This window comes from Plasmodium knowlesi (assembly GCF_000006355.2).
Source record: "Plasmodium knowlesi strain H genome assembly, chromosome: 2".
NCBI classification, from domain to species: domain Eukaryota; phylum Apicomplexa; class Aconoidasida; order Haemosporida; family Plasmodiidae; genus Plasmodium; species Plasmodium knowlesi.
In genome coordinates this window covers 308,977-336,949 of record NC_011903.2, presented here as the reverse complement: position 1 = coordinate 336,949, position 27,973 = coordinate 308,977, and the positions used below count along the sequence as shown (strand labels likewise).

The 27,973-nt window shown below is 42.3% G+C and overlaps 5 protein-coding genes and 1 pseudogene across 5 annotated transcripts, besides 1 other annotated feature; 2 read left to right on the top strand and 4 right to left on the bottom strand.

The window, feature by feature from the left end:
• Positions 1-573: 573 nt before the first annotated feature.
• On the bottom strand, positions 574-6,004 carry PKNH_0207900 (annotated as a pseudogene; the record flags this gene model as incomplete).
• Positions 574-6,004: a sequence feature (SICAvar, type I, pseudogene (fragment)).
• A 2,826-nt stretch (positions 6,005-8,830) lies between these two features.
• Positions 8,831-15,421, top strand: PKNH_0207800 (conserved Plasmodium protein, unknown function; the record flags this gene model as incomplete). The annotated part of the gene is made up of 1 exon (XM_002257713.1): positions 8,831-15,421. One exon carries the CDS (start codon positions 8,831-8,833, stop codon positions 15,419-15,421), a length of 6,591 nt encoding a protein of 2,196 aa, XP_002257749.1.
• An 859-nt stretch (positions 15,422-16,280) lies between these two features.
• PKNH_0207700 (cyclin-dependent kinases regulatory subunit, putative) lies at positions 16,281-19,241 on the bottom strand (the record flags this gene model as incomplete). The annotated part of the gene is made up of 2 exons (XM_002257712.1): positions 16,281-17,584; positions 17,975-19,241. 2 exons carry the CDS (start codon positions 19,239-19,241, stop codon positions 16,281-16,283), a joined length of 2,571 nt encoding a protein of 856 aa, XP_002257748.1.
• Positions 19,242-20,851: 1,610 nt separating this feature from the next.
• Positions 20,852-22,264, top strand: PKNH_0207600 (3'-5' exonuclease, putative; the record flags this gene model as incomplete). The annotated part of the gene is made up of 1 exon (XM_002257711.1): positions 20,852-22,264. The coding sequence occupies one exon, from the start codon at positions 20,852-20,854 to the stop codon at positions 22,262-22,264; it is 1,413 nt and encodes a 470-aa protein (XP_002257747.1).
• Positions 22,265-22,594: 330 nt separating this feature from the next.
• Positions 22,595-24,661, bottom strand: PKNH_0207500 (conserved protein, unknown function; the record flags this gene model as incomplete). The annotated part of the gene is made up of 1 exon (XM_002257710.1): positions 22,595-24,661. The coding sequence occupies one exon, from the start codon at positions 24,659-24,661 to the stop codon at positions 22,595-22,597; it is 2,067 nt and encodes a 688-aa protein (XP_002257746.1).
• A 1,430-nt stretch (positions 24,662-26,091) lies between these two features.
• On the bottom strand, positions 26,092-27,243 carry PKNH_0207400 (V-type proton ATPase subunit C, putative; the record flags this gene model as incomplete). The annotated part of the gene is made up of 1 exon (XM_002257709.1): positions 26,092-27,243. The coding sequence occupies one exon, from the start codon at positions 27,241-27,243 to the stop codon at positions 26,092-26,094; it is 1,152 nt and encodes a 383-aa protein (XP_002257745.1).
• Positions 27,244-27,973: the final 730 nt, after the last annotated feature.

The following is a 27,973-nucleotide window of genomic DNA, read 5'->3' as shown; positions in this document are numbered from 1 at the left end:
CACCCCTACAACCTTCATTCCAACACCCCTACAACCTCATTCCAACACCCCTACAACCTTCATTCCAACACCCCTACAACGTTTATTGCAACACCCCAAGCAACATCATTCCAACACCACGAACAACATCATTCCAACACCCCAAACAACATCATTCCAACACCCCAAACAACATCATTCCAACACCCCAACAACATCATTCGAACACCCCAACAACCGTCATTTCTAAACCCGGAATCTGAATTTCTTTCTCTATTTTTATTTTTTATTTCACTTTCTTTTTTTTTTCATCAAATTTTCATTGTACATATATATATACGTATACATATATATATACATATACATATATTCATATATATACATATATACATATATATACATATATATATACAAATATATATACATGTACGTACATATACATAAATATACATATATATTCATATAGGTATATACATATATATATATGCATACATATATACATACATATACATATATGTATACATTTATACATATATGTATATATGTATAAGTATATATGTTATTTCTATGTCCAAAGCGACATACAATACTTACCCATGATAGCGTCGTTTTGGGCTTCCCACTATTCTGATTTTTTGCGTATTGTTTTGCTGCGCATTGCATTCTACTACAGAAAGAGTCCATTTTATTTATGGTGGATAATGTTTCCTTCACTTTGGGGATGGATTTGGATGGGTCGTCTTCGTTGAGAAAACCTTCCATTTTTTTCTTTACTTCAGTTGCGTCAGTATTGCAAGCTCCATTTTGTGGTGATGTTGTTTTAATCAAAGTTTCTGCAACACTTAGTTTGCAATCCTTAAAGTCTGAGCTTTGCCTTGAGCAAAGAAAACAATTATTTTTACTAGCACTACGAACAGCATTACACGAAGAATTATTAATTTGATTCCATGTTCTGAACATTTTATTTATCCTTTCCTCATCGATGGGACATTTTTCTTGGGACTTTTTAACTATTTGATCAGCATAAAGGTTAAGAGCAATACAAGCAACTGCTCCATCGAGCAGTTCCTTGTCTTGATCATTGGACGAAGAGGTAGTAGGAACATTACCTTTAGGCTTAATGCCATCAATGTATTTTAAACCTGCTATGATGTGATTACAAGCTTTTCTTTCAACACTATCAGGATTACCATCACCAAAGCTCTGGCATATTGCGTTAATAGTGATTGGCGTTTGTTCGTTCTTTCCTTCTGTGGCGATCTGCTGGAACATCGCTTGCAATGTTTTTTTGACGCCTTCCTTCTCCCAGAAGTCACACTATAAAAGGAAAAAAAAAGAGAAGGTAATATATATATGTAGTTGCTTCGTGTAGTATCCGGTTGGTGTGCCATCCGGTTAGTATGTAGTATCCAGTCTCTGTCGGCGAGGAGTCTTTCCTCTCCCCCCCTAAAGCAGCTAAAGCTAACCCCGGAACCTTACTCCTAAACCCTGAAACCTTATTCTTATACCCTGGAATCTTATTCCTATACCCCTAAAACCTTCTTCCTGCACCCCTACAACCTTCATTCCAACATCCCAACAACATTATTCTAACACCCCAACAACCATATTGTAACACCCCTACGAACTTATTCTAATACCCATACAACCTCATTCGGACACCCGTACAACCTTCATTCCAATACCAATACAACCTTATTCTAACACCCTAAAACCTTAATCCTATACCTCTCAAACCTTATTCTAATACACATAAAACCTCACTCTCACACCCTCAAACTGTATTCTAATACCCCTACAACCTTTATTCCTATGCCCTAAAACGTTCTTCCAACACCCCTAAAACCTTACTCCTGCACCCTAAAACCTTATTCCTATATCCTCAACCTTACTCCAACACCCCTACAACCTTATTCTAATATCCTACAAACTTCATTTCTAAACCCGGAATCTGAATATTTTTTTTTTCTTTTCTGCATTATTCCTTCTACCCCACAATGCTGTGGTGGTAGGTTGGTTGTTAGTAGTAATACTTACCCAATCCTTGGTTGCAGTAACACTACTGCCGCTCGGTGTTGCGTTGTTTTTGAACCATTTGGGTCCGGCGCACATAATATAGTCGCATAAAGTGGACATTACATTTATTTTCGTTAGATTGTCCTTTGCGGCGTCGTTAATGTCGGTCTGAACTGGTTTTAACTTATCCGTTACTTTCGTTGATGTTGTGGTGCCATTTGTGTTAATGTTGCAGCTGTCCAAAGGTTCGTCCCATCTACATTCCATGCAGGAACCACTATTACTCGTGCATGAAGTATTATAATTTTCAAATGCCTTCTTTAAACCAGAATCAATGACACAAGTTGAGTCTTCTTTCATTTTCTTTGCATATTCCTTAAGAAGAAAACAACCCACTGTTTGTCTTAACAGTGGGTTGGTCGACAGGATGGGGTAGTCTTGGCCGTTGGAATTTTGAACTTTTAGTTTGTTGAAACCTGCTGAAAGATGGTTGCATGCCCTCTTTTCAGGGTCGGTGGCAGTTCTACTGCCACCAGTGCCATCATCCATTGTTTTACATTCATTCTGATCGTTCTTGCCTTTCTCCTTAATTGCTCCGGATAATTCATCCCATAACTTCCTCACTTCACCAGTGTCCTTATTCCAGAAGTTTTCCTGTATAAGGGGAGAAGAATATATATATATATATATATATATATGCATATGCACAAATGCATATGTATATATACATATACATATGTATATATGTATGTATATGCGTACATATGTAAGTATATGTATATATGCATATATATGTATATGTATATATACATATACATACATATATATACATTTATGTATATATATACATATTTATACATGTATGTGTATATATGTATATGCATATAGGTATATATGTACATAGATATATGTATATATATGTATGTATACATGTATGTATATATGTATGTATGTATATGGTATATATAGATGTATATATATGTATATGCATATAGGTATATATGAATATATGTATATGAATATATGTATATATGTATATATGTATATACGTCTATATATGTATGTATATGTATGTATATGTGTGTACATATATGTATGTATGTATATGCATTCCATTCTCCCACTTACCGCATTAGACGTCTTTCCTGATTTATTATCCCATAGGTGTTTCATGCAATCTAAACGACTGCATAATTTGTCGTCTCCGCTGTTCTTCTGGATGCAATTTTCCGCTGCAAAGATGGTAAAAAAGAATAAATAGAAAAATGGACAAAGTACACAATGGACAAAGAGGACAAGGAATTAGTGATTTTAGATGTATATAATTGATGGTGTGATGTGATGTTGTCGATGTGGTGGATGATGTCCAAGATGCCATGTACAAGGTATGAGGTACGAATTTTCTTTGGTCTTACCTTGTACTTGTTGAGATGCATTCGTTATGTTCTTTACCACGTCGTTTATTTTGTTAGTGTCCACTTGACCACTACTGGCGTCAAATGCATCCTTTAGTACATTTTCTATGAATTCCTGTTGTAAGGTTAATTTATCATCTATTAAGGCGTCGAATGGATTTGATGGATTTCCACCAGCACTACCACCAGCACCACTTTGAGTGGTGTCCACATTCATTCCGAACAATTTTGCCATGCTTTTGGTATTCTCTTTTAACTGCTGTTTCTTTTCATCTGCTGTCCGAGCAGACTTCCTATCACCCCCTCCCTTACATAAACTCTCACTATCGTATACTACTCCTCCCATTTTTCCAATTGACGAATTCGGAGGATCTTTCTCCCCACTTGCCCTTGCCGCCTTCCTTGCATTATCATACTCCTCAGCTTTCCGCCTATCATCCTGAACCCACGTTTTAATTGCATTTCCAAGAATTGCTTTACCAAGAAGTATATCCTGAGAGGTGATGCTTTTACATTTATCTGGGTAGGATGAATTCGCACCTCTCTTCAGGCGTCCTTCTAATTTTTCATCCACTGTGTTCCCCAGTTTCTCCACAACTCCTTTCAAATCACAATGGTCTCCATAAATTTCGGATAAAGCCACCATACCCACTAAGCATCGTGGATACCATTCATGCGGTTTGATGTCTCCCTCAACGTTTACTTCACTCCTGCTCCTCCCTTTTTTCAGTGCACTCGTGAAATATCGAACTTGGACCATAGCTTTACACAATGTCTTTAAACTTACATCTGCATCCTTCATCACGCGACCATTCACTAATTCACCCGCCACTGAGCATATGCCCGCTATTTCGCCCAACTCCCCAGTGTCCAACCTCTTCTTCAAATCATCCCATGTTCCCATTAATTTTTCCTTCAGTTGTTCCTATACCAATCAAAAGGACATTGAAGCAACACATACATACATATATACATACACATATGTACGTATATGATGTCGTCACCACCACATAAGCACTTACTGTAATGTCCTCATTCGGCTTCAAATTTCCATCTTTCAACACTTCTTGCATCCATTGTTGCCACATGGGAGTGGAACCACCACCACTACTTCCTCCTGGTTGTGATGACATGATTTGTTCTATGTTCGTCTGTTGGTTGTGGTTACTGTTTGTTCTGTTCTCCACAATTTGTATATATATTATAGAATTAAGAAGGAAAAAGTAAATGAAAAAATTTTTCTTCAAAAAAGAAACAATTTTCTTCCGTCGTCGTCGTCTTCGATGTGTTCGGTTTTTTCATTTTTCCCAGCCGTCAGGTTGCTGCTTGTGCACCTGCTGTCGTTGCAGGTGTTGTTGTCGTTTTCTGCAAGTATTCTTCAATACATTTTAAGCGATTGCAAAGTGCTTCGTCTTTGCCGTTATTCTCCGCTTTCTCGATACAATCTTTAGCCGCTGCTAATGGATCGACTAATATTTCTAATGGATTTAATACACCAGCTTGAAGTAAGTCTATAATTTTATCACCTTGGAAAGTTTTTCCTTTTCGCTTGGCCCTCTCTTCCGCCATCTGTGGTGTTCCTTCTTCATGCCTAGACCATGCTATTATATTATCGAACCCCTCAATACCGCCCCCGTCCTTACCTCTCTTTGCATTATTTAACCATTCCTGTACCTGAGACCCAATAAGGTCCTCCATCTCCCTCACATCATTAACCTTAACCCAAGAACATATACTATTCCCCTTGGGCACTTTACCTTCACTTCCACCTTTCTCCATATTATCAAAGATAATTTTCATAAATTTTTCTACTTCATATTTAGGTAAAAGTACTCTTAACAGAAATTCATACCCCACTACGCACCTTAAATACTGTTTCCAATCCTCTTCCTTGGTCCCCCCATTTTTCTCTGTCCCATCCTTCTTCAAATTCCCCATCCAATTAACTGTTTGCACAAATACTTTGCACACATTCTTCATGTTACCCGTTTGCTTTCCCCCCCCTTTTTCTTCCCCCGGGGCCCTCAGTTCTCCACATGCCTTTGCGGCGCTCGAGGAGGCCTCCCCCCATTTCACATAGGGCCCCAGGTCCTTCAACATTTCCTCCACTTCAGTCTTCACGGGAACCTAAAAAAATATAAAAAAAAAACAAAAAAAACAAAAAAAACAAATTATTAGGTACATACATACATACATATGCACACATATATATCTATATGTGAGGGAAAATCGGAGAAGGAAGTTGCTCCTTCATTTTCCTTCTCCTTCCCTAAATATTCTTATATATTTCTTTGGTCCAATGAAAAAAGAAAAATATAACAACAACCATAACAAGAAATAATACTAATGATAATAATAATGATCATAATAGCACTACTTACCGGAATGGTTACGCCTTGGACAGGTTGTACAGTACCACGTGCGGAGGACGTAGCTGCATTTTGTTGTTGTTCCCATTGTTGTCTTAATTCTTCTAACTTTTTGTCCCATGCATCCTTCAATGGTTTCCTTATAGCTTCACTTTGTTGCCTTTCTGGATTGGATTGGTCAGAGCACGGACCCGATGTAGTTGCGGTTGCTGCTCCTGCTGCCATGGTTGTGGTGGTTTTCTTCGTATTGCAAATTCCATATGACCACAAAAGAGAGAAAAAAAAAAAAAAAAAAAAAAATTTAAATTAACGTGACCATAAAAAAAAAAAATTTTAATTAACATTAACTTCCCTTAAATGAAAAGGTAACAAAAAAAAGTGATCGTAAATTTTCGTTCTACTGATTCGATCTTTATTATTCCCCTGTTTTTCTGCTATTTCATTCACCATCCCTCTTCCAAATTATTCTAAAATATGATCAAGTCCACTTTTTTTTCTTTCCACCCCCCATTTAATTGCGATTATACATTATAATAGAATGTGTACACACATGCATTTCCATTCTGTTGAGCGCCAAGAACTGTTGACATGAACATGATTTTTACCGTCCTCCTCCCCCCCTCCACTTTTGCTCCAACTTTGCATTATGTACTTCAAAGAACATTACCTCCCCCCCTCCCACATTTGAAAAAAAAAAAAAAAAAAAAAAAATTAAAAGAGCATCTTTTCCCCCTTCGTAAAAAAAAAAAAAAAAAAAAGGACAAAAAAAAGAGAGAAAAAAGAAAAATAAGAACGTTTTTACATGTACTATCATGATATATAATTTCACAGTATTCCTTCCTTAAAGTTCTAATTATGGGCATTTGAGAATTTTTCCAAATTGAACCCTGCTATAAAGAACACGTGCTTCTAATTTTTTCCCCATAACATAAAATATACAAACTCCTCCTTTTCCATCCTTTTTTTTTTTTTTCCCCGCAATATATAAATAAGACGTTTCCTGCTCATCTTATATAATAAATAAAATATATAATAACAATTACAATAATTAAGAAGAAAATATGATTTTTTTCCCCGAGTCCCCCCTCAAAGGTCCTAAAATTCATAGGGGAAAACAGTCCACACCTGTCCGTCCGTTTCCGAAGCAATAGAGAACTTACATATAAGCAAAAAAAAAAAAAAAAAAGAGAGAACAAAACAATGCGATATTATTAATTACTTCCCCTTTCTGCTTCCTTTACCTATTTTGTCCCCTTCCCCAATATACGCAAAATGGCCCTACACCACTACGTACAACATTCCAAGGTGTGAGAACAACGCTAAAAGAAATGCATATACGGAAACAACGTTGCTCCTCCTTGAAGAGGCATTGTGAGGTGGTGACCGTCAAGATGCGCACATTTTTCATGCGCTGCACTTTTCTCCTCATTCCTTCTTATCACTTTTCAAATGTAGAATTTTCCGTCCCGTCGACTTTCCTGACAACCTTTCAAAAAGCAACTTTGCATAAAACCGCCATGCATAAACCCACTCCACATAAAATCATTCATCATAAAATCGTTCATCATAGAATCATCCACCATAAAATCATCCTGGATTCATTCTACCTTCCTTTACCCTGTGTTCTATTTCCCCCCCTACAATTTGCTACGTGCCCCCGTGTATGGGAAACACATGGTCCGTGCTTTTCCCCGTCTCCTTCTTGTGTACGCTTGTTCGTATTTGAAGCACCCCGTGTGGCGTCCATGTGATTTATATGCATCGCGCCCAGCATAGGGTGTGATGCTTATCACAAAGTTGCCTCAGCTCCATGACATCCCCCCCCCCCTTTTTACACGTTTCCCCTTTTTCCTTCTGTGTATAGTCGCCAACTTTTGTGAGCTTATACACAATGCTTTCCCCTCCCCCATCATCCCCCCCCACAGGTGCTACGTGCTTCTTGCATAGCACGTCCAACAAATGTATATGTGTACATTTGGAATGTACATTTCACCACTCGTCGTACCTGCCGCATTCCTCATTTCCCCAAGAAAAAAAAAAAAAAAATTGAAAGAAAAAATGAAAGAAAGAAAGAAAATGGAAGAAAAAAAAAAAAAAAATGCGTAACGTTCACTCTGTACCATTTCGCACGTTCCCCCTCTTCTTCCCCTTTCTCCTATTTTCCTTCTCTACTCTGTACTTATGAAGAGGTGCTCTAGCTTGAGCCCGGCATCATATGCCTCTCCCGCACTGTCCTCCTGCGCAATTCCCCGGAGTACGTCCTCTTATAGTGTCCCACGTAGTACCCCATGCATCACCCATCCTACACCAACGCTTGCCCCACATGAAATTTCCAACAGTTCCGCACCGCACCCCCTCTTATTAATTGCTGCTTTATTCATGTGTTCCCTATGCAACATGTAGGATCCGGCGCGCCAAATGTACCGCACTACGCACGAATGATGCGTGTGCATATATGAGCTTATACCCACATGGATACGCATGCCCGACGCTGTGCAAGTACATGTACGCAAGTTTACAGAACGCAATTTATTCGTAAGAGCGCCCCTGCTTAACTGGAACAAAATGAAAAAAAAAAAAAAAAAAGAAAAAAGAAAAAATTGTTACTATGTGTAATTGTTTCGGTTAAAAATAATTCAGTAGATTGTTGTTTTTTTTCTTTTTTTCCTTTTGCCCCTTATTTTATATCTTCATCAAGGAGGTTAAGCCTGCGCTTATTTTTTTTTTTTACGCACGCCCATGCTTATCCGAATAGCACTGGCAAAATTAAGAAACCTCCCCTCCACCTGCACGTAACATACACATGTGGGACCGCAAATACGACCTTAGGTTCTTGTATGCTGCATCCACACTTGCCTGTGAGTGCACCTACGGATAAGGGGAAACTCATCCAAAGGTAGCGGGCATCCTTGGACTGCTTAACTTGTGGAGGCGCGCGGAAAAGCATTCGTCCTTCCTCGAATCGGCAGGGACATAATAGAGCGTGTTGGACTTCCTCAAAGTCGAAGGTGCTCCATCGTTGTGTATGACCTGCCCGCACCAGCACCAACCATGTATCCCTCCCAAGAGAGGGAACCCCTCAGTAATTGCAGAGACAAAGAAGAGACGACCGCCCTACCCTATTTCCCCCGGGCTGTAAACTACGTGAAAGTGAACAAGCCAAAGTACAGAAGCAGTGGAAATTACCACCATAAGCAGGCGCGAGAATGTCAGGTCAGTTCGAACGGTTACGCAAATCAAAATAATTACTCCTACATGTGTAACAACATCAGTGGGTACTACAGCCCCGGGAATATACATCCACAGGAGTATACTGATGGGAAGTACCACAAAATGGGTTACAATGAAGGGGTTGGCGACTACCTACCCAGGGGTAGAACTTATCGGAGCAACAACGCCTCCAGTAGCGGCGTAGGCACTGTGATATGCGAGGAAGAGATAGCGCACCCGCAGTATAATAAAACAAATGGAGGAAATCGCTACCAGGATTACACTGAACCCAATGCAAATGGATTCAAAAGAGTCCCAATGAATCAACAGGGGAGGAGTCCTAATGGGATGGCAGAATCGAACGGAATGGCAGAAAAGGAGCCCCACGTAGAAGGAATACATAGGGACATTTGTTCAAATGGAAAAGGACAAAATTGGTCGCACAGAATGAAGAACCGTACGGGGAGAATTTATCCTCCCAGGAATGTCGGGGCGGACTGCGCAAGAAATACCCAAATGTCGTTAAGTCAAAGTGACGAACGAAGCGGTACCTCAAATGGAGTGGAATCCCAAATGAAAGGAGAATTTGAAACACAAGAGGAGAACCACTACGTTATGGAGATCAACAACGATAAGGGCAACCCAAATGGCTTTTCCACCAAGGGGAGGAGAAAAAACAATGGCCGCTACATGAACCCATATAAGGGTGGCGGGAATTACGCCAACAGCTCTGTGAACAACCGCTCCCCGAACTATTTTGGTGGGGGAAACTGGAACCACGGGTACGCTCAAGGGTACGCCCAAAGTAACGGCCAAAATAGCGGCTACCAGAACAATAATCACCACAATTACAATCCCAATTATAACAATAATTATGACGGAAAGCGCACCAAGTATAACAACTATAGGAGCTATAATAACTGGAATTACCACGGCGACAATCAAGGAGGCAGACAAAATGCTAACTACGAGCCGATAGCAGTTGCGAAGGTAAGTAATGGTGGTGAAAACCCACTCGATGAATGTTCCTCTATCTCCGCAGTGCAGAAAGAAGGTCCTCCAGATGGAGGCGTACCTAAGAGTGATAATTGCGTAGTTCCTAGTTCCCCTAGCAACCAGTTGGAAGCCTCAGAGAAGACGGATGTAGAGCAAATAATCGACCTGCCGAAAGAAGGTTGTAATGAAAAGATTGACACGTATGATAAGCTTCCCGATCCAGAAGTAAATACGGAAGTGTGCTTGAATGGATCAAAGGATAAAAGTTTGGAAATCGACAAATGCGCTGGGAAGAAGAACAACTACGATGGAAACTGCAACAGTGAGGAGAACCGACATGGTAATAATGAACCTACCGGATGTGGCGAGCCGAGTGACATAGCAGAACATTTTAAACAAGGGAAGGATGCTGTTATGGAGGTATTTATAAAGGACGAGTGTAGCAGTAGAGAAAATCCGCGCACCAACGGCATAAACGATGTAATGGAAAGCTCTACTCCTGTGCAGGCAAATAATGGAGTACCCGGAAAGGATCTCAACGGGAACTACTCACCAGTTTTGCTTAATAAAAATTGTACAGGTAGGAAGAAGGCGGCAAACAGAAGTTACCCTCCTGTGCACAACTCCAACTATGAAATTAACATCAACGGGAATTTCTGGAGGGGGCAGAGTAACCTATACAATGGCAGTATGGGTGGTGCTCCTTCTGATGATCCGAATGAGAAGGACCCATTTCCAGGACCTCCACCCACAACAACACATAAGGGTTACAAGCACAGCGAACGTGTAAATGGAAGTATAAAATCGCTTTCTAATAATGCCCCTATGATGAACACTCAGGGGGGCTACGTACGGAGCGTTACGCAGTTGGATAATACCTACCCGCTTGAAGAGAATAACACCGTGACGAAGGAGTATGGAGTATCGGGGAATGGAAACCTTCAGGTGGGGAATCATCATGGTAGGACATTAAGGGAGGATGGAGCATGGGAGGCATCTCCCGTGGGGGGCGACTACAACCAAATGAACGAGACGTACAACCAAATGAACGAGACGTACAACCAAATGAACGAGACGTACAACCAAGTGAACGGGACGTACAACCAAAGCGGGGGTAACCACTACTTCAACACAGGCAGTTATAATCCAGGGAGAGTATCCGCTCCTCGCGCGACGCAAGAACCAACAGAAATGTACAAAAGCGGGGGATATAAGAAGCAAAGCAACGTATACCCTCAAAGTACGTATAAGAGACAGGGGAGGAATTTAAAAGGAGGAAAATTTCAATTCCCAAGCATGCACGAATGTTTCTTCTCTTCAAATAAAGGGAAATGGGGGTCCACTCGAAGGGATGAACCCGTTGGAAGGGTAGACGAAGAGGGTAGGAATTTTCATCAGGTAGAAGGAGTCTACAGCATGACAAATGAGGGGACAGTCTTTGTAGGAGATTCCAACTACACAAGTGGGTCTCCCTTTTGCGCTAAAAATAAGATAGTGTCGAGTAATGATGCAGTGGAAAGTTCCAATTACGACACGGACAAGGTGTATTATGGACAGGGCAAGCCCAAATATGATAGGAAGGACGAGTTCATCTCGATGACCGATAGCACAACAATGAACTTCTACAGAGAGGAATTAAAGACCTTCAAGGAGGAGGTTGAAATATGTGATAGGAGTTCGACTCGAGATAAGAATTCCATTTTGGTGAACCCAGAACTAACTGAGGTTAGGAGCAGTGAGCATCTGAACTTGATAATGCCGATGAATGGCTGGAAAAAAGAACCCATCTTAAGGAGGCATAAAAAGGGAACTGCTACGGAGAAACATAAACGGGCGATTATGGGTAGAGATAGCGGGGTCACCAGAAAGGGGAGAGGCGGGCTTGGGGATTTGGACAGGGAGGAGCACATCCCCGGTCCCAGCGGTAACTACGACCATGACGGTCAACATAGCAGTAAACGGGACGATCAGAGTGGAGACCAAAGTAACGATAAAAATGACGAGCAGCATGGCTGTGAACAGAGACTGCCCAGGGCAAATGCACCTAGTACCCCGCTAAAGCACCGTAGGTCGAGATCGGAGAATACATATGGCTACCAAAACAAAGACTTAAAAAATTTAGAAGTAGCAATGATTAAGCCGCACATGGAAAAGTTCAAGAGGACGGTGAATGTCAACGGGTTCAGGACTATCCTGGAAAGGGTTTCAATTAGTTATGTCGATGGGGATGTGGTGGAGGGGGTACCGAGAATGTTCGGTACATCAATTGGGATGATAAATGAGCATCAAAGGGAGAATGCCCAGTGCACATTTGGCGGAGAAACATCTGTTTGCAGTTACGTGGAGAATGACAAGGGGGAGACGGAAGGAAGGATAGAGTCAATGCACCCAGTAAAGTGCTCTCCAGAAAAAGAAGCCATAGATAATCATATCGGTGCAGTCAAAAGAAATATTGGTAAAAAGGACAGAGGAATTTATTTCCCCGGGGATCATCTTAATTATGGCAGTAGTTTAAAAACACAGAACACCTTCCTCTGTTTACCAATCGAGAGTGCCCTCCTTATGGACGGAGAGGCCAAGACAGATGAGGACGATGTGGGTAAGCGCGACGCAGATGAGGTGCCTTGGGAAGGAGACAAGCGGATGAGTTGTAGCCCCGAAGAGGAAGAAGGCTCCCCCTCTGAGGGAATAGTGAGGGGAGAGTTCATAAGAAGGGATTGTGTGGGTGACACCGACGTGTGCGGAGGAAGTAGCCCTGTAAACGTTAATTGCGGCAGAGTAGGAAATTACGGTGATCGCGGTCAGTACGGTTGGAGAGATCATCGAGGAGGGAAAGGCCACCACGGAGGGAGCGGGAACTATGGAGGAAACTACGGGAAGCGTAACAACTACCGCCGAGGTGACGTGCACAACGAAGTGGTCACCCGGAATAACCCGTTCAAGTTTGTTCCCCAGGAGACCACACCCCTACAGAGCAACCGAACGGATGGACAGACCATCAACCTTTACTCCAAGAATGAGATACGTGGAAATAACAGATATGACGAAAGGGGTATAATTGAAAATGAGTTTACGTCAAGTAGAATATCACCTACAGGTACGGGTACCACCACCACGGCGACGATAACGACGATGGATACTAGTGCTTCAAATTATGCGCACTCTAAGGTGCACGTCAACGGTAGTGTTGAAAGAATGCCTATCCACAGGATTGGCCACAAGGGCTTCTTCTCCCAGCTTCCCGAACGACGCAGGAGGAACGTCAATACATCGGATTATTTTTACATGAGCGGTCAGAACGACTCTTCCACGGAGAACTACCCCCATGGGTGCAGTGTTGGAAGTAGTGCTCAGAGCGGAGGCCAAGACAATAGTTATAAAGACAATCAGGCAGGGAGCCAACTCCGGGGCACAGGCGAGAATTACACTTCCTGTGGGAATACTTTTGGAGCTCCTGAGCATCCAAGAAGAGAAAACACCATAGGTGGTACAGCGCCTGTGGACAACATGCAGGATGTTAACGGATATACATTCAACGGGGGGTACGGACAACACAACCAGAATCACATGAACGGCTTTACCCAACGAATGCACCACAGGAACGGGACGGTTAGTCATTACGGAGTGGTAGGATCTGAATGGACTAAAGAACCCACGAAAAATACAGGGAACAATACTAACCATTTTAATAATTACGCCAACAGAAAAGGGACCATACCAAATAGTCGCTTCTCCTCACAGAGGAATGTCACCACAGGGAATATTTTTTCTTATGCCGATGGGGGAAGCATTCTTCCCCATCACAATGGTAATGTCCCGTATAACGTTAATACTGTTAAGCCGGGATCAGGTTTCGATCCTAATGGGGGCGTGATGAATCCGGGGAACAAAGGAGGGAGTAGCAATGGGGGGTATCATTACAATGGCGATTACGATACGACGTTTAAATCAGCTAGCCATGTTAATGGGCGGAGAAAGGGGAGGAATGCGACGTACGTAGGTGGCTACGGGGATAATTGGTCGCCCGTCGTTGGTCCCAATACATCGGCTCACTTTGCGGCAAGCTCAACAAGTGCCCACCGAAATACACGAGGAAAGGGGAACCACGTGAATGGCGAGGGATTGAACAACGCACGAGCGTTCGATGAGCTCATGTGTGAGGAGACGGAGGTGGTGATTAACAACACATCGGAGAAGACATCATCATATGCGATGGGAGGTAAGAAGTGGGAAAATTATGGTACCAATAATGGTACGAATAATGGGACCCACTATAGAAACAACAGGAGGAACGGAAGCAGTAGAGGGACCATTCAATCTAAGAAAACGCAACCAAGTGAGCAGGAGGAGAAGGAACATACGATTCATAACGGAAGGCAAAACATAATTGAGAGGGAGGATGTAGATCCAGTGAGGGAAGCTGAGCAAGGAAGTCATGCTGATGGTGCGAGGAACAAAAGTCGAAACAGGTGGTCGAGAGGGGTAGAAGGAGTACCTTTACACAGAGACACGAGATTGGCAAAAGGAGAAAAGAGAAGCGACGCCATAATTGATGTTCTGCATGGTAACAATGGAGGTCCAACAGAGGGGGAGCCCCCCAAGGAGGATGACTCACCCTTTTGTGAAGGCCTCTGCGAGGAAGAAGAAAATGGAGAAGGAAATAATGAGGAAAGGCAATTCAAGAGGAAGAACCAATTTCATCATCTGCAGGGAGATCCAGAAGGTAGTGTTGGGCAAACTATGCGAAACAAAAAAGATGGTCTGCATAGAGGCGATTTATTAGTTGGTAGTACTCCCTGTGATGATATTCGGGGAGTCGATTTAGGGAAGGAAGAAAAGTGCGTTGAAATGGTTAGGGACAACGGAACGGAAGAAATACCCGCCCATTTTGAGGTAGCCTTTAAAGGAGAAGGGAAGGAGAGCGAGAGAAAAGACAACGCAGAGTCGAACCACTTAAGGACCAGTCGAGTTCGATCGAACGACGCGAAGGTGGATCATGTTAACTCATCTGCACGTCAGCAGGTAGTGTGTAAAATGAGGTCGCCGAAGCAAGGGGTTCACAAGGGCGAAAGGAGAAGTGAAAGGACATGCAACGATTATGGACCACACGGAAATAATTTTGGAGGCACGAACAATATTTCAAGGGTGGAACCCGTTCTTTGCCACTTGGAAGGAGAGAATGCAGATGATCCTAATGATCCCACGGAGGGAGTCAACCAATTTGACATCACCGCGCGCGAATACGACATGGGTGTAAATGACCAAGAGCAAATTATGGTTGGAGAGAATCTTCATGGCAGTGTTGATTTGTATACCCAGGAAACGGGCTCTATCCATGGGCGTGGCAGACGGGAGCCAAACGGGAATAACAACCATGGCAGTTACCGACGGAAGAATAAAAATAGAAAAAAGCACGTACGAGAAAGGCGCGAATAAAACAGGTGTATAAAATAACAAAGCCAGCAAATCTGTAATGAGTAAAAAGAAGTGACGTTGCGTGAAGGAGGGGTGGGATTGTATATAAAGAGAACTACGGAGAAGCTTTTCTCCCTTTGAACCATACGGCCTTTTCACATTCTTTATTCCTGGGAGAGATGTCTCTCCATTTAGAGAGATTAATTCGACCAATCCTGTTGCATGTCGAATTGTCACTAGATTTTTTTTTTTTTTTTTTTTTTTTTTTTTTTTTCTCCCCCATCTTGTGTATGCAAGGTGAACATTATAACCTAAGGCGAAACATTCATTTCTGCAGTTCATCAGTTCGATAGAGAAATGTTATCTCTCAATGGAATGGCCAAAGGAAGCAGTCAACACGTCCTCACAAATACGTAGGCGTCGCACTGAACAGACGTACCTACTGCCAATTGAAATTCAAAAAAGGGTTCTCCTTAAGGCAGTGGTCAAAAGGATGTTGCAAATATAAGTTGGCTACATAAGTGCGTTAGTGAAAAAAAAAAAGAAAAAAAAAGAAAAAAAAGGATCTGGTCGTTCGCAGGATTACAAGTGGGTCTGAACCCGACCCCACTTCATGCTACTTTAGTACATACAGTTTGTTATAATATGTATGTATACATATGTGCGCTGGTGCGTGTACCCAGTTTGCAGACACTGTGGGAAGGAGTCATGTCTTTCCGAGGGGGGCGATTTCAGTTCCACCACGCAGTGCAATTTTGCGTCGTTGTGAGAGTAACGCGCTTGGGTCGTTACATGTGCCAATGGGTTTGGAGGGTTGTTCTTCCCGCAATAGACGCCCTTCCCAATGCACCCATTTACCGCTTTCTCTCCCTCGTGAACGCTAGGTATTCTTACGTCTACGGAAGAAGAGCACATTGTTTTGGTTCTTCAGGTAGCCAAAGTGGTTCCACCCCGTGCTCATGGGGATGCGTAGGTAGTACTTAACGTCGAGCTCGTGGAGGAAGGGGAACTTCTCATTAGAGAAGCAATCGTAGTAATCATTTCTGTCCTTCGAATTACCATTAGCCTTCTGGTTGTCGAGGATGGATTTTACCTTTTCTTCGAAGAGTCTGCTGACTTCAATCGCTCTGTAGACATAATGTTCGTCCTCCGTTTTGATGAGATAGACAACGGGTCCTAGCTGGGCTGCATACTGTACATTAAATAGCTGGTGCGAGAGGAGGAAGCTTTCGTTTAATGAAAAAACGGGTTCTAGAATTTTGGAAAAGTCAGGTGCATCTAAGATTCTTTCAAAAAACGAATCCTTTTCTCTCTTCATTTTATTCATCACGCAAATTAATTTCTCCCTTTTCTCTCTGTCCGAAAGGTCGTCATTATATTCGCTATCGTTAAAGGGTCCGTTTCTACTTGAGAGGACAATCCTTTGTTCAGGTTGATTCATATTTTCCAATTTATTCATGTGTTCTATTGGATTTTCTCCATCACATGGTTCCTCTTTTAATAGTACTTCCCTCCCTACTATGGTCTCATTTGTGATACCATCTTCCTCTTTTACTTCATCCCCGTTCTGAACTACCTCTTCATCGCTTCCCTTGTGGCCTCTGCTCATTGCCATAGGCATAGTCATAGGCATAGTCATAGGCATAGCCATAGGCGTGGGCATTTTCATTTTGTCTTTGTATCCCTTCTGGAGGTTACCCTCCTCTGGAAGGTCGGCCCCTCTTGATGTGTAGTAATATTTCTCCAGAAGCTTCACCTCAGCGTGATAGTACTCATCCGTATCATCGACCTCGTCAAAAATGCCAACCGACTTTAGATTCATTAATTCGGTAAGATTAGGAAAAGGTACATCTAAGTACTTGTGTTGTGTTCTACACTTATTTCTGTATGTCTCATAATCCGCGTCGTCTATTACATTTTTCGCATGTCTATACAAGAACATACGGTCGATGTAGTGGTATTTCATTTCCTTGTTTTTTGCATTTTCGATAATTTTGTTTAGTTTGGTTTTACTAATATAATATTCGTCGTCTGCTTCAAGGAGTTCGTCGATGAAGTTCAGCTCTCCCTTCCGTTGTATGTTGGAGTAGATGTCCTTGAAGAACCCCGTGCTGAAGAGGTACTCTGCGTCGTTCTTCAGGACCGAGTCGTCTTCTTCGTTTGGGTTCATCGGTTCGACGTTCTCTGCGGCAGAAATAGGGCATAAGTGGGGAACAAATAAAATGTATTGTTGAACAGAGGTAGATGTGTTGTTGAATAGAGGTAGATGTATTTTTGAACAGAAGTAGATGTGTTGTTGAACAGAGGTAGATGTGTTGTTGAATAGAGGTAGATGTATTTTTGAACAGAAGTAGATGTGTTGTTGAATAGAGGTAGATGTATTTTTGAACAGAAGTAGATGTGTTGTTGAATAGAGGTAGATGTATTTTTGAACAGAAGTAGATGTTTTGTTGAATAGAGGTAGATGTATTTTTGAACAGAAGTAGATGTATCGTTGAACAGGGGTAGATATATGGGTGGATGAAGTTCAGCAGAGCAGATGTACGGTCTGCCACGCCATGCTGGGTGTAGTACCCTTTCGCTTTATGTCTCCGTTTTCGAACTCCTCCGCGTTCTTAAAGAAGCAAGTGTGAAAGAGGGGGTTGTCGGAGTCCTTGTCCGTGTAGCACTCCTTTTGTTGAGAATTCCGTGAGGCATCCAAACGTCGACTACTGTTGTAACTTTGGGGGAGAGCTTCGCTCCTGAAGGAATACACGCTTGGTTCATTCGTAACATCACTGTAGTAGAGTCCATTGAGAGATTTACACCTGATGGCATCACTGTGTCTGCGGGTGCTGCTCTTGTGATTCATTTCTCCCTCAGTATATATATTTAGATAATTAGAATCGGAGTAATTGTATCTGTCTTGGTCCCTTAAAAACTGCGTAGTGTGTCTTCTCTTCCGTGGATGGCTTTCTATTATTTTTTTTCTTTCCTCGTCATCCTTCCTTAGATGATTGGGACGATATCGTGCCCCGTAATCTGTCACAGGGGCATTCGTTTTATACATGTCCGCTTTTTTTCGGACATCCCTTTCTTCCTGGGAAATACGTAGTGCACCTTTTGCATTACCATTCGGTGCAACTCCTTCTAAGTATAACTTATTCTCCAATTCACGATCTAAGTTGAAACTAGAAATTGTGGACTCGGAGTTTATGTACATGGGGAGAGTCTCTCTGAATGTATTTTGGCTATCTGCATTTGTGTTAATGTATCCCTTTGTGTTTTCACTCTGAGTGGTGCTACTCAAGATATACGTTTCGTTTAAATTCCTCCTATGCTCTGTCATTTCTGGGTTTCCAATCGTATGGTTTGATTCTGTTACCGGTCCCGGATGGGATAACTGTCCAGTACTCCCTGCTCCCTCCAACCTGTTGAGATAGTATGCCTTACTCATGTTCAAGTAGTTCTGTTCATTGTGTTCATATATTTCGGACTTATTTTTCTTCATCGTTTTTTTCACTATGGATCGCACAGCGGCACTTTTTTTAATACTCTCATCGACGCTGCTTCTAAGTTGGGTTCTGCACTTTAGTGGAGTGAACTTTTTATTTTGGTTGGTCAGGGAATAGGGGGAGGAATACTTCCTCCGCTTGGTAAAAGCATTGTTAAAATTATAGTTAAGGTAGTCTATGTGGTTCCTTTGGTGTGCGTTTGGTTCATTCGCAAGTGAGATGGTGCACCTCCTTTTTTTCGCCACGGGTTTGCAGTCATCGCTCACTTTGTTGGGGGCGCTGTACCTCGCGCTGAATATCTTGTGGATGCTCAGGTTCATGTTACACCCGATGTTGTCGAACGACATGATGGCTTGCGTCTTCGGGGTAAGCGGTCATGTGGTGTAGCGGTATCGCCGTAACGTGGCGAAAGTACGAAGTGGGAGTGTGTCGTTCTTCGTTATAGTATATCGGAACAACCACAGGTTACTTCTTTCCCTTCCTTACCGTGGTGTGCGCAACCTCCTTGTGCCACTACTTTTTCCCTCCCCCCCACGGGTGTAACCTCTACTGGCTCGCCCTCTGGATTCCCCTGTTTTCCAAGAGGAAGCGAACAATGGTGGGAAGGAAACAAAAAGGCCGGAGGAAACCCCTTGGGGAGTTTCCTTCACATGTGGTTGGGTGTGCGCGAATTAGCGTGGGGTATTCCGCACGGAGGTATGCAAGTGTGTAGGCGGAAGTGTAAGGCATGAACGATAGTTCGTGCGTATGCTTGCACGCACAATTCTTCGCTTTTTCGCGCTTTCGTCTTCCTTTTTTGAACTCTGGCTTAACCCTGAACTGCGCATACGCACTCGAGAGGCATGTATTCCAAAGGTACACGTTCCAACGAAGCAAAATTCTTTGCACTTTACATGGGTGGTTGGAACAAGCAAGTGGAAAAGAGGCCAAAGGTGGGGGTGAAAAAAAAAAAAAAAAAAAAAAAAAAATGCAAATAAAAGAAAGCTCAAAATATTGGCCGGAAAAAAAAAAAAATACTTCCGTACAATTATAAAACAAATGAGATATTATTTACCCTTTCGAGTAAAACTGTTCAAGCTTGGACGCATGGACGAGCGTACATACGGCGACATAAACACATCCCCCCTATCCCCATGCATTTCCACTTTTATGCATGTGCCGTCGCACAGGCTGGTGCATTTCGTGCGCACTCACAGGAACGAACTGCTGCCTGGACCGACTCACCCGCAACACAAAAAGAGTTACGCTTCTGTTCTTTCTGCATCGAAGGGCATATTGCTACGTATTCCTAGGATAACACACATTGTGGTGTGTTTGTTTTTGTTTTTTTTCTTTCTTCCCTTTCGATTTGTTTACGAAAATGCTTTTAACTTTTGCGTCGTGGCCATTACTTCCAAGCGTGGTGTGAGTAGTGCATAAGTGCGTCGAAGAGGGGGAGGGGTTCCCTGTGACTTGAGAGCATTTGGATGTTTACGCACGGGGTGATCTACTTATTTATTTTATTTTATTTATTTATTATTTTTTTAACATACCAAAATGGGAAAAAAAGAAGAATAGCATGTGAAGAGGAGACGGGGGGGAAGAACTTCCCTGTTGCCGTGCGCACGTGAGCAGAAGTCACTGAAAAAGGCATCTTTCCTCTTGCTCAGGTGTGACCAGTTGCTTCACACGTTCAAGTTACTTTTTGTATTCCTTGCGTATACATGTATCCTTGGGACACTTGGCCTATTTGATGCAGTTGGCCTATTTGACGCACTTGACTCATTTCTTACCATTTCTCTTTTATCGGCTACTACTCGATGTTGCAGCGCTGGCTCTCTCCACGAACATGCTTAACTATCGGGGGTGCTCGGAGCGGGGAAAAGGGGATGCCTCCTCGTGACAGGTAAAACCGCCGTGTGCTAGGCACCCTGCATGTGCCTCCTTTGTTCTACTTCCCCACCGAGCATGCGCAACAATGCGACCGCTTTTTAGAAAATTCATGGGGACCTTTTCAACAGTCCATCCGCACCATGGAAAAGGTCAATACTTAAGTCCGTTGACGTTCCCGGGCTCGGTTATATACGTGCATGATGAAAATGTCCATAAGTATGAAAAGAGCATAATACAGTACCTACGTACGGACATCATCGGGTTCGATACGGAATTCGTTTTGGAGCTAAGTGAAGGCAGCTCGAACCATGTGGACGGCGGGAAGGTTCCTCCAAGATGTCAATCACTCAGTGACGGCAGCCACAACAACGGAATGCTAAATAGTATTCTATCAAGCACATCCCCAAAAAGAGTAGATTTTATCAAGGAGATTAAATCGAAAGGGTTCACGGCAATGTCGACAGAAGGTAAATTTTTAAAAAGAGTACAGAGGAGAAATTATCCACCATGGAGTGAGAAGAAAACGCTATGCCTCATTCAGCTAAGTTCGAAAAATTTGTGCTTCGTCTTTAACATTAACAAACTCAAGGGGAAAATCCCCATGTGTGTGAAGGAAATTATGGAGGATGAAAAAATAAAAAAAGTGTGCCATGACATTCGAAATGACAAAGATATGTTCGAAGACCAAGATATTCAAATAAGGAACACTTTCGATTTATATGATTTTTGCATGAAAAATTATCTGTACCCTCCTTCGTTACAATTTTTAGTTAAATTATTTCTTAAAAAGAATTTAGAAAAGCATTTTCGATTGTCTAACTGGTTAAGTCATGACTTGAAGGAGGAGCAAATTCTGTATGCTGCTGCCGATGCCTATGCGTCGAGGGAGGTCTATATGGTCTTAAAGGAAATGGGCAAGGTGAATCAGTCGTGTGGGGAGAACCAATTGTGTGATCTGCCTTCAAAGGGAAGGACTAATGTAACCTCTTCTGTGAAGGATCCCCATCGGATAACTGCAATCGATAAGGAAGAAAACACAAGTGATGCCAAAAAACTTTATTGTGAGACCCCTCAAGAGGGAGAAATTAAAAATAGTGTTCTGTCAGCGGGGATACAGCAATGTAGTAACACTCAAATAGTAGATGAAACGAAAAGGAGCACTGCCGCAATGCACAACTCTGTCACGACGATTGAACAGAATGACACTAAGCTGCGGCAAAACTCCACAGAGATGGAAAAACAAACGTATGAATTTTTTGGAAGACATGAAATAAGCACTATTCATGAGTTAAAAAGTAAAATTCACGTGAAATGTGCCCAACTGTGTAACATATCTTTTGTTGAAGAAATGGTATTTGCAGGCAATGGCTATAAAAATCGGATGTCCTTGCAGGACCTGGAGAGAGGCAGATCCCTCATCGTGCTGCATTCGCAGGGCTTCGATGAGGAAGTGAAGTGCTGCCAGGAAATACTGAGTTATATGGACATCGTGGCGTAAGAGTTACACACATAGCACTTTGGAGTTGCGCGTTTCGCATCGCCCCTAAGTGGCCAAATGAGGTCCGTGTGTGTGTGCGAGTTACAAACTCACCATTTGCAGAATATTTCAGCTAGCTAGCTATTTTTTTTTTTTTTTTTTTTTTTCAAAATGTGCACATAACTGTTTCGAAAAAGGAAAAAAAAAGCTGACCCATTCATGCTTTTTTTTTTTCCCCCTCTCTTTCGTTTGTCTTAAAAATGTGAAGCGTAATGTGCGTAAGGGTATTCCCCCGGGTGGACACGACGCGAAGATCTATGGTAGATGGCCCAAATGAAACAAATTCACTCGTCAGGTGAAGGAAAAGTGGCTTTTATTCTTGGAGGGGTAAGACACGGAATAGTTCAAAATGCAGTCGTAGATAAAGGTGGGAGTGACGAACAAGGGGAGCTTCTTCTTTTTCTGCTTACCCTGCAGGGAATTATAAAAGTCGACGGCATTTGGATCGTTGCAATTGGCAACGACAATGTACTCAGCGTCAAGAGGGTCCTTGACAATTTTTCCCTCGCCAAGAGTTATTAAAGCTTTACACAAAAATAGCGCATCGTAATAATTGGATTGCTTCACACTCCCAATGTTGAATATATAAAAAAATTGTTTGCTGAAAAGTCTATCGTGAGCTAGCTTTTGTCTGGTGTTGAAATTTTTGTTCCTCACAATGAATTCGTTTTCAGTGCAAATGTTGTTCCAGTAGACATCGGTGTATTCAGGCCATCTTTGAAATTTTTTTAAAATGATATCAATTGCTTTTTCCTTCAGCATGTATACATCACTAACTAGGCTACACAAAATTTTTGGGTCATATAAATCTACATGTTCTTTTTCATCTGGGACGATACAAAAACTTATTTTGTTCCATTCGTTTATGTCACTTGGCATATCGTAAATTTCGATTCCTTTTGTTCCTGCACCATTTTTCGTTATTAGTCCTTTTGGATCATAGGTAAAATTTGGAGGCTTCAAATGTTTCAGTTTGTTCAGTTTGTTGTAGATAATATCTCTGTAGTAGTTATTTGCCGCCCCGATTAACTTTATTTTATTTACTTGTTCTCTTCCTTCGTAGTAACTTGCATCCACGTTGTGTGAGAGCTCGTCTGAGTATGACGAGTCTGTACTCTCGTAACAAATGTTCAAATTGCAGTTTTGCTTTGTTTTCTTCATTTGGATATCTGGTAATTTCCTCTTTCTTTTTAAAGAACTTATTTTGTTCTCGCCCTTTTTGGAAGTAGCTAAAGTGACAATGGAAGTGTTCCCCAAGGAAGAGCCTCCTTCTACGAGCAGCTGCTGCTTAGCAAACTTGTAGCAATCGTAGTAGGAGCACAACTTGTAATCTAACCCTTTGATGACACTTGTATGGAACGTTTTAAAATTTGTTTTCTTCACTGTCCAAATGTTTTCCGTTTTGTCCCAATGGAAGAGGTTAAGCTCTTTCATCTTGCGGACCACTTCCTCATTATAGGGAATGATTTTCACTTGCACGGAGTCGCTCCTCACTGGGTTGTGCAGGATTATGTGTTGCATGGCGAACATGGTGCTCTTCGCGACGTGCTCGACGAACCCGCGCTTGTCCTTGCGCGAGAACAAGGACACGTCGTAGTGGTTGGGGGGATTGGCCAGATTCGTCGGCTGGTTTGAACTGGGGGTAGCTGGGCCCTCCCTGCCGGTTTCCCCCACATTTGTTTGGCTGATCGATTCGTTGATCGGGTGTTCGTTTGATCGGTTGATCGGTTGATCGTTTGATCGGTTGATCGTTTGCTCGGTTGATCGGTTGGTCGGTTGGCCCCCCACCTCCCGCGCAGAGGCGAAGTGGCTAAACAGCTTGCAGACGTAGTACAAAACCGTGTCGCTGACGGTGCCGCCCAGAAAAATAGTGAGCTTGGTCATCTCATAAATGTAAAAGATGGGGATGTGCCAGACCTTGTTCTCACTATCCCACTTCACGTTTCGGCAGTGGACCTTAAAGTAGGAAGTAATCGTTTTATTTTCGTTTGTGTATTTCAGCTTCAACACCAAGTGCCCCTTTTTATCATCCATCACGTTGCTACAGGATGCGTTATTATAAAGGATATAGTTGTATATGTTGCTGATCTCGATGTTTGTCCACCTGGTCAAAAAGTCTGTTGTCCTCCTCTTTTCATCGATTAAATTGTTCAGGTAAAAGTCGAAGTTGTTTCTTTCCTTTTCATTTATATACACGTCAAGGAATATATCATCTGGAAGGAACATCTTTTCAAGACTCACCAAATTTTTATCAAGATTTTTTCCTTCGACCTTTTTGAAGTAATGCGTCCTGATAAATCCGTTGTCCTCTTCCCCCTTCTGATATTTGGCTAATAGGGCACTGTCACGATGGCTCATTTTGTCCGTTTGGGTGATAAAAAAGATGGATTGTGAAATGGAAAATCACCACGGAAATACAAGCCCCTTTGCTCAATCGTGGTGTATATTTCTTTCTGTACTGGGCTACTTCTCCTTAAAAAAAAGAACGGTCTGGGGAGGGAAAACCTTTTGTGTGGCCTAGCTCTCTTGCATCATTTCGTACGATAACACAGAGTGTGCACGTGTATTTATTAGTGTGCGGAAAGTTCAGCATATTTGTGAATTTTTTTTTTTTTTTTTTTTTTTCAGTGACACTGGTATTCGATCGGTTGCTTAGTGCGCTGCTAACCTTGCAACATTCACAAAAGGTTGGCGGATGCCGCTTTGAGCTGGGCTTTCGGCTGGTCAAGCGGAAAAAAAAAAAAAATAATAAATAATATAAAAAAACAAATAAAATAAAATGATCAAAATGAACGAATGGTGAACGGATGAAAATTCCCTTTCGTGCCCTCTTGCCACGCTCTACCCAACAACCTATATGGGAAAATTCCCTGACACAAATTCGAAGGAAGGATCTGCAACTTTGCGCCTCGCCCGTGTGATCCTCCGAAAGCGCGAGGTGGACGCAGTACAACGGGAATTCCCGTTTGGGCGTCTTTTCCACATCGAGTCGCATAGCCTTTAGCGCGCAAGCGTCTTGGCTTTCTTTTCCCCCCTTCCGTTTAGGGACTTGCTCGCGGAGACACAACACCTCCAACTTGTGACATCATCAGAAGAATGAGATAAAAAAAAAACGAGTCCAGGAGCACCCCTACATGCATTGCAAACCATGCTGTATTAAACCACCCCTAGTTACAACGCAGGTGAGAAACACTCTTTATGACCGTTAGCAGGAATCATTACTCCAATAAGCAAGTATCCAGTTTTGTTTTACACGAACCGATTTCCACGTAACCTCTACTTGTACGCACCCAAATAGTGCACATAAGCGTTCTTCCTCCTCTTCCACATTTTTCGCTCCATTGCACATTGCAACTGAAGTATAAAGGTGAACACGTGTTGTTATTCACAACTGTGGCATGGTAATCGTCTTCTCAGGTGCACACACAAAAAGGAGAGAATGAAAAAAAAAAAAAATTGACAAACGGTTCGCAGATACGCGTTCTGTGTGTGCATAATTTCATGCATAAGAAAACACAAACAGGTAAAAAAAAAAAAAAAAAAGTTGTTAATTGGGGACGGGTGAACACTACCGATCGTGGCGTTGCTAATCGAGGGGCTCGCCGCTTCTTTGTCTTTTTCTTTTTTCCTCCATCCGTGTGGGCTCATGCGCATGGAATAATACAAAAGCAGAGGAGTCATCTTACCCTCCTTCTCTACCTTCATGCGTGTATATAATATGATTAATTGTCCATACATCGGGAGGGTAAAAAGAAAAAAGAAAATTTCACCTCTCCACTTGAGGTCCGTTATATTTTGAAGGACACAGAGACATAGGGGTATATCTCTTCGTCATTCTCATCAGATCTCTTAATGTAATTCTTTCCAATCGAATCGGTCGAGGAAAATATGTCGTACAACTTTTTGCGCACTTTTTTCTCTTTGCTTTCACCGTTAATGCGTATGCTGAAGGAGGCAAAGTTAGGGGGTACTCCAAAGCGGAGGACGGATTCACAAAAAACCCTTAAAATATTAATATGAATGAAGGCGCTAAAGATATCTGAAAAAGCAGCTAAACACATCCTACGTAGGAAAGTCTCTTGTCGTATAATTTCCGCTTCTACCTTGGTTCTTGATTCCATAACATCATTGTACTTCTGTTCATCATACTTAAAAGATTTCACTACGAATTTTTTCAATTTTGCCGCTTCTTTAAAACTTTCAGCAAATTTTTTAAAAACGTAGACTTTCCAAAGCGTATTTCCATCCTTGTCCACTAACCCTTTGAATTGTTCTGTCGACCTGGGGACAACATACTGGGAGAATTTTTCATAACTAGCTAGCCATTCATCAACAGAGTTCTTTGGGATGTATGCAATTAATGTTGTCAAGTACTCTGTCTCCATAAAATCTGCCTGGCTAACTGTCTGTGGTGTCAATATTTCATTTAGATTTTTTAGGAAAAAATTATTCGTATCTGTTTTTGGGATATCCTTTTTTTTCTTTTCTTTTAAATCGTTTAGCATGCTAGACTTTATGTGAATTTCATCGGATAGCTTTGTAATATTGTTTACCATCACGTCGATGGTGTCTGTTAGGGATCGGTTGCGTGGGTACTTGGCATCATCCCAAGTGAAGCGCCTTATGTACTGATCTATGTTAATGTGTTGTCGCTGGTATATAATTTTTAGCTCTATGTTTTCATCATACTCTTTTGCAAGTTTTTCAATTTTTTTTAAACACCCATATGCGTAACTATCGTACTTTTGCAGATCGTCTGCGCATTTGAGGAGGTCGTCAAAGGAGCAGAACTTGAGGTTCGTTGGGACATCCAAGATGTTTGTGTCGATACACACATGGCTACCCAGAAGCCGGTTCTTCAGGATCGTGTAGATGTACTCTCGGCTCGTGTTGTCTCTCGTGGAGCACGCAATGAACAGGCACATAGGCGATTCGCTCATTGTGATGCGGTTGGGGGGTTGTTGTTAGCAGTGTAAGGTTTAAACCCGGTGTATGCAAGGGCGCATGTCACAGGGGGGTAGGGGAAAGCATATCCAAGGTGCGAGCACTTCCTGCCAGGGTACCCCTCCTTTACTTCGTGCGCTCAAGGTTTTGATGACTTTGTCACCCTCCTAGTTCCACGCACTATTTCGGCAAGGTTCCCTAAGGGTTACCGAACAAAAGCTCTCTGCGGGGTCTAAGTACTTTTATGGCAACCTTGGCGCCGCACAATTTCGCCCCCTTCTGATCACTACGCACTTGGCCACGGGCTTCCCTACATGCACCTACATACGTGGCAGCACGTGGCGGAGAAAATCATTTCAGCAGGGGGAAGGGGTGGGGAGGAGAAGTGGGACTTCGAGGGCGATCTCCTATTTTGTGCGCTCTGGAGGTAAGCTCCTTGGATGACTTCCTTTTTGGCAATTCAGCCTATATCGGCTTGGCCCTTATCGATTAACTCTTTATGTGCTTCCCTTTTAAGGGTTTTTCTTCCCCGCGGGATGCATATATCCAACCACGAAACAGCTCTGCAAAGTGTCGTACACAAGTATATCTTGCTGTAAAAGGCACTTTGATGAATATCCCGAGGGCGGGACTTTGGACCGTTTCTTTTAAAGCGAACGGTTGTTCTGGGGAAGTAGTCGCTCAGCTGGGAAGCGAGCATGGGGGAAAGATAGCCGAAATGTGGAA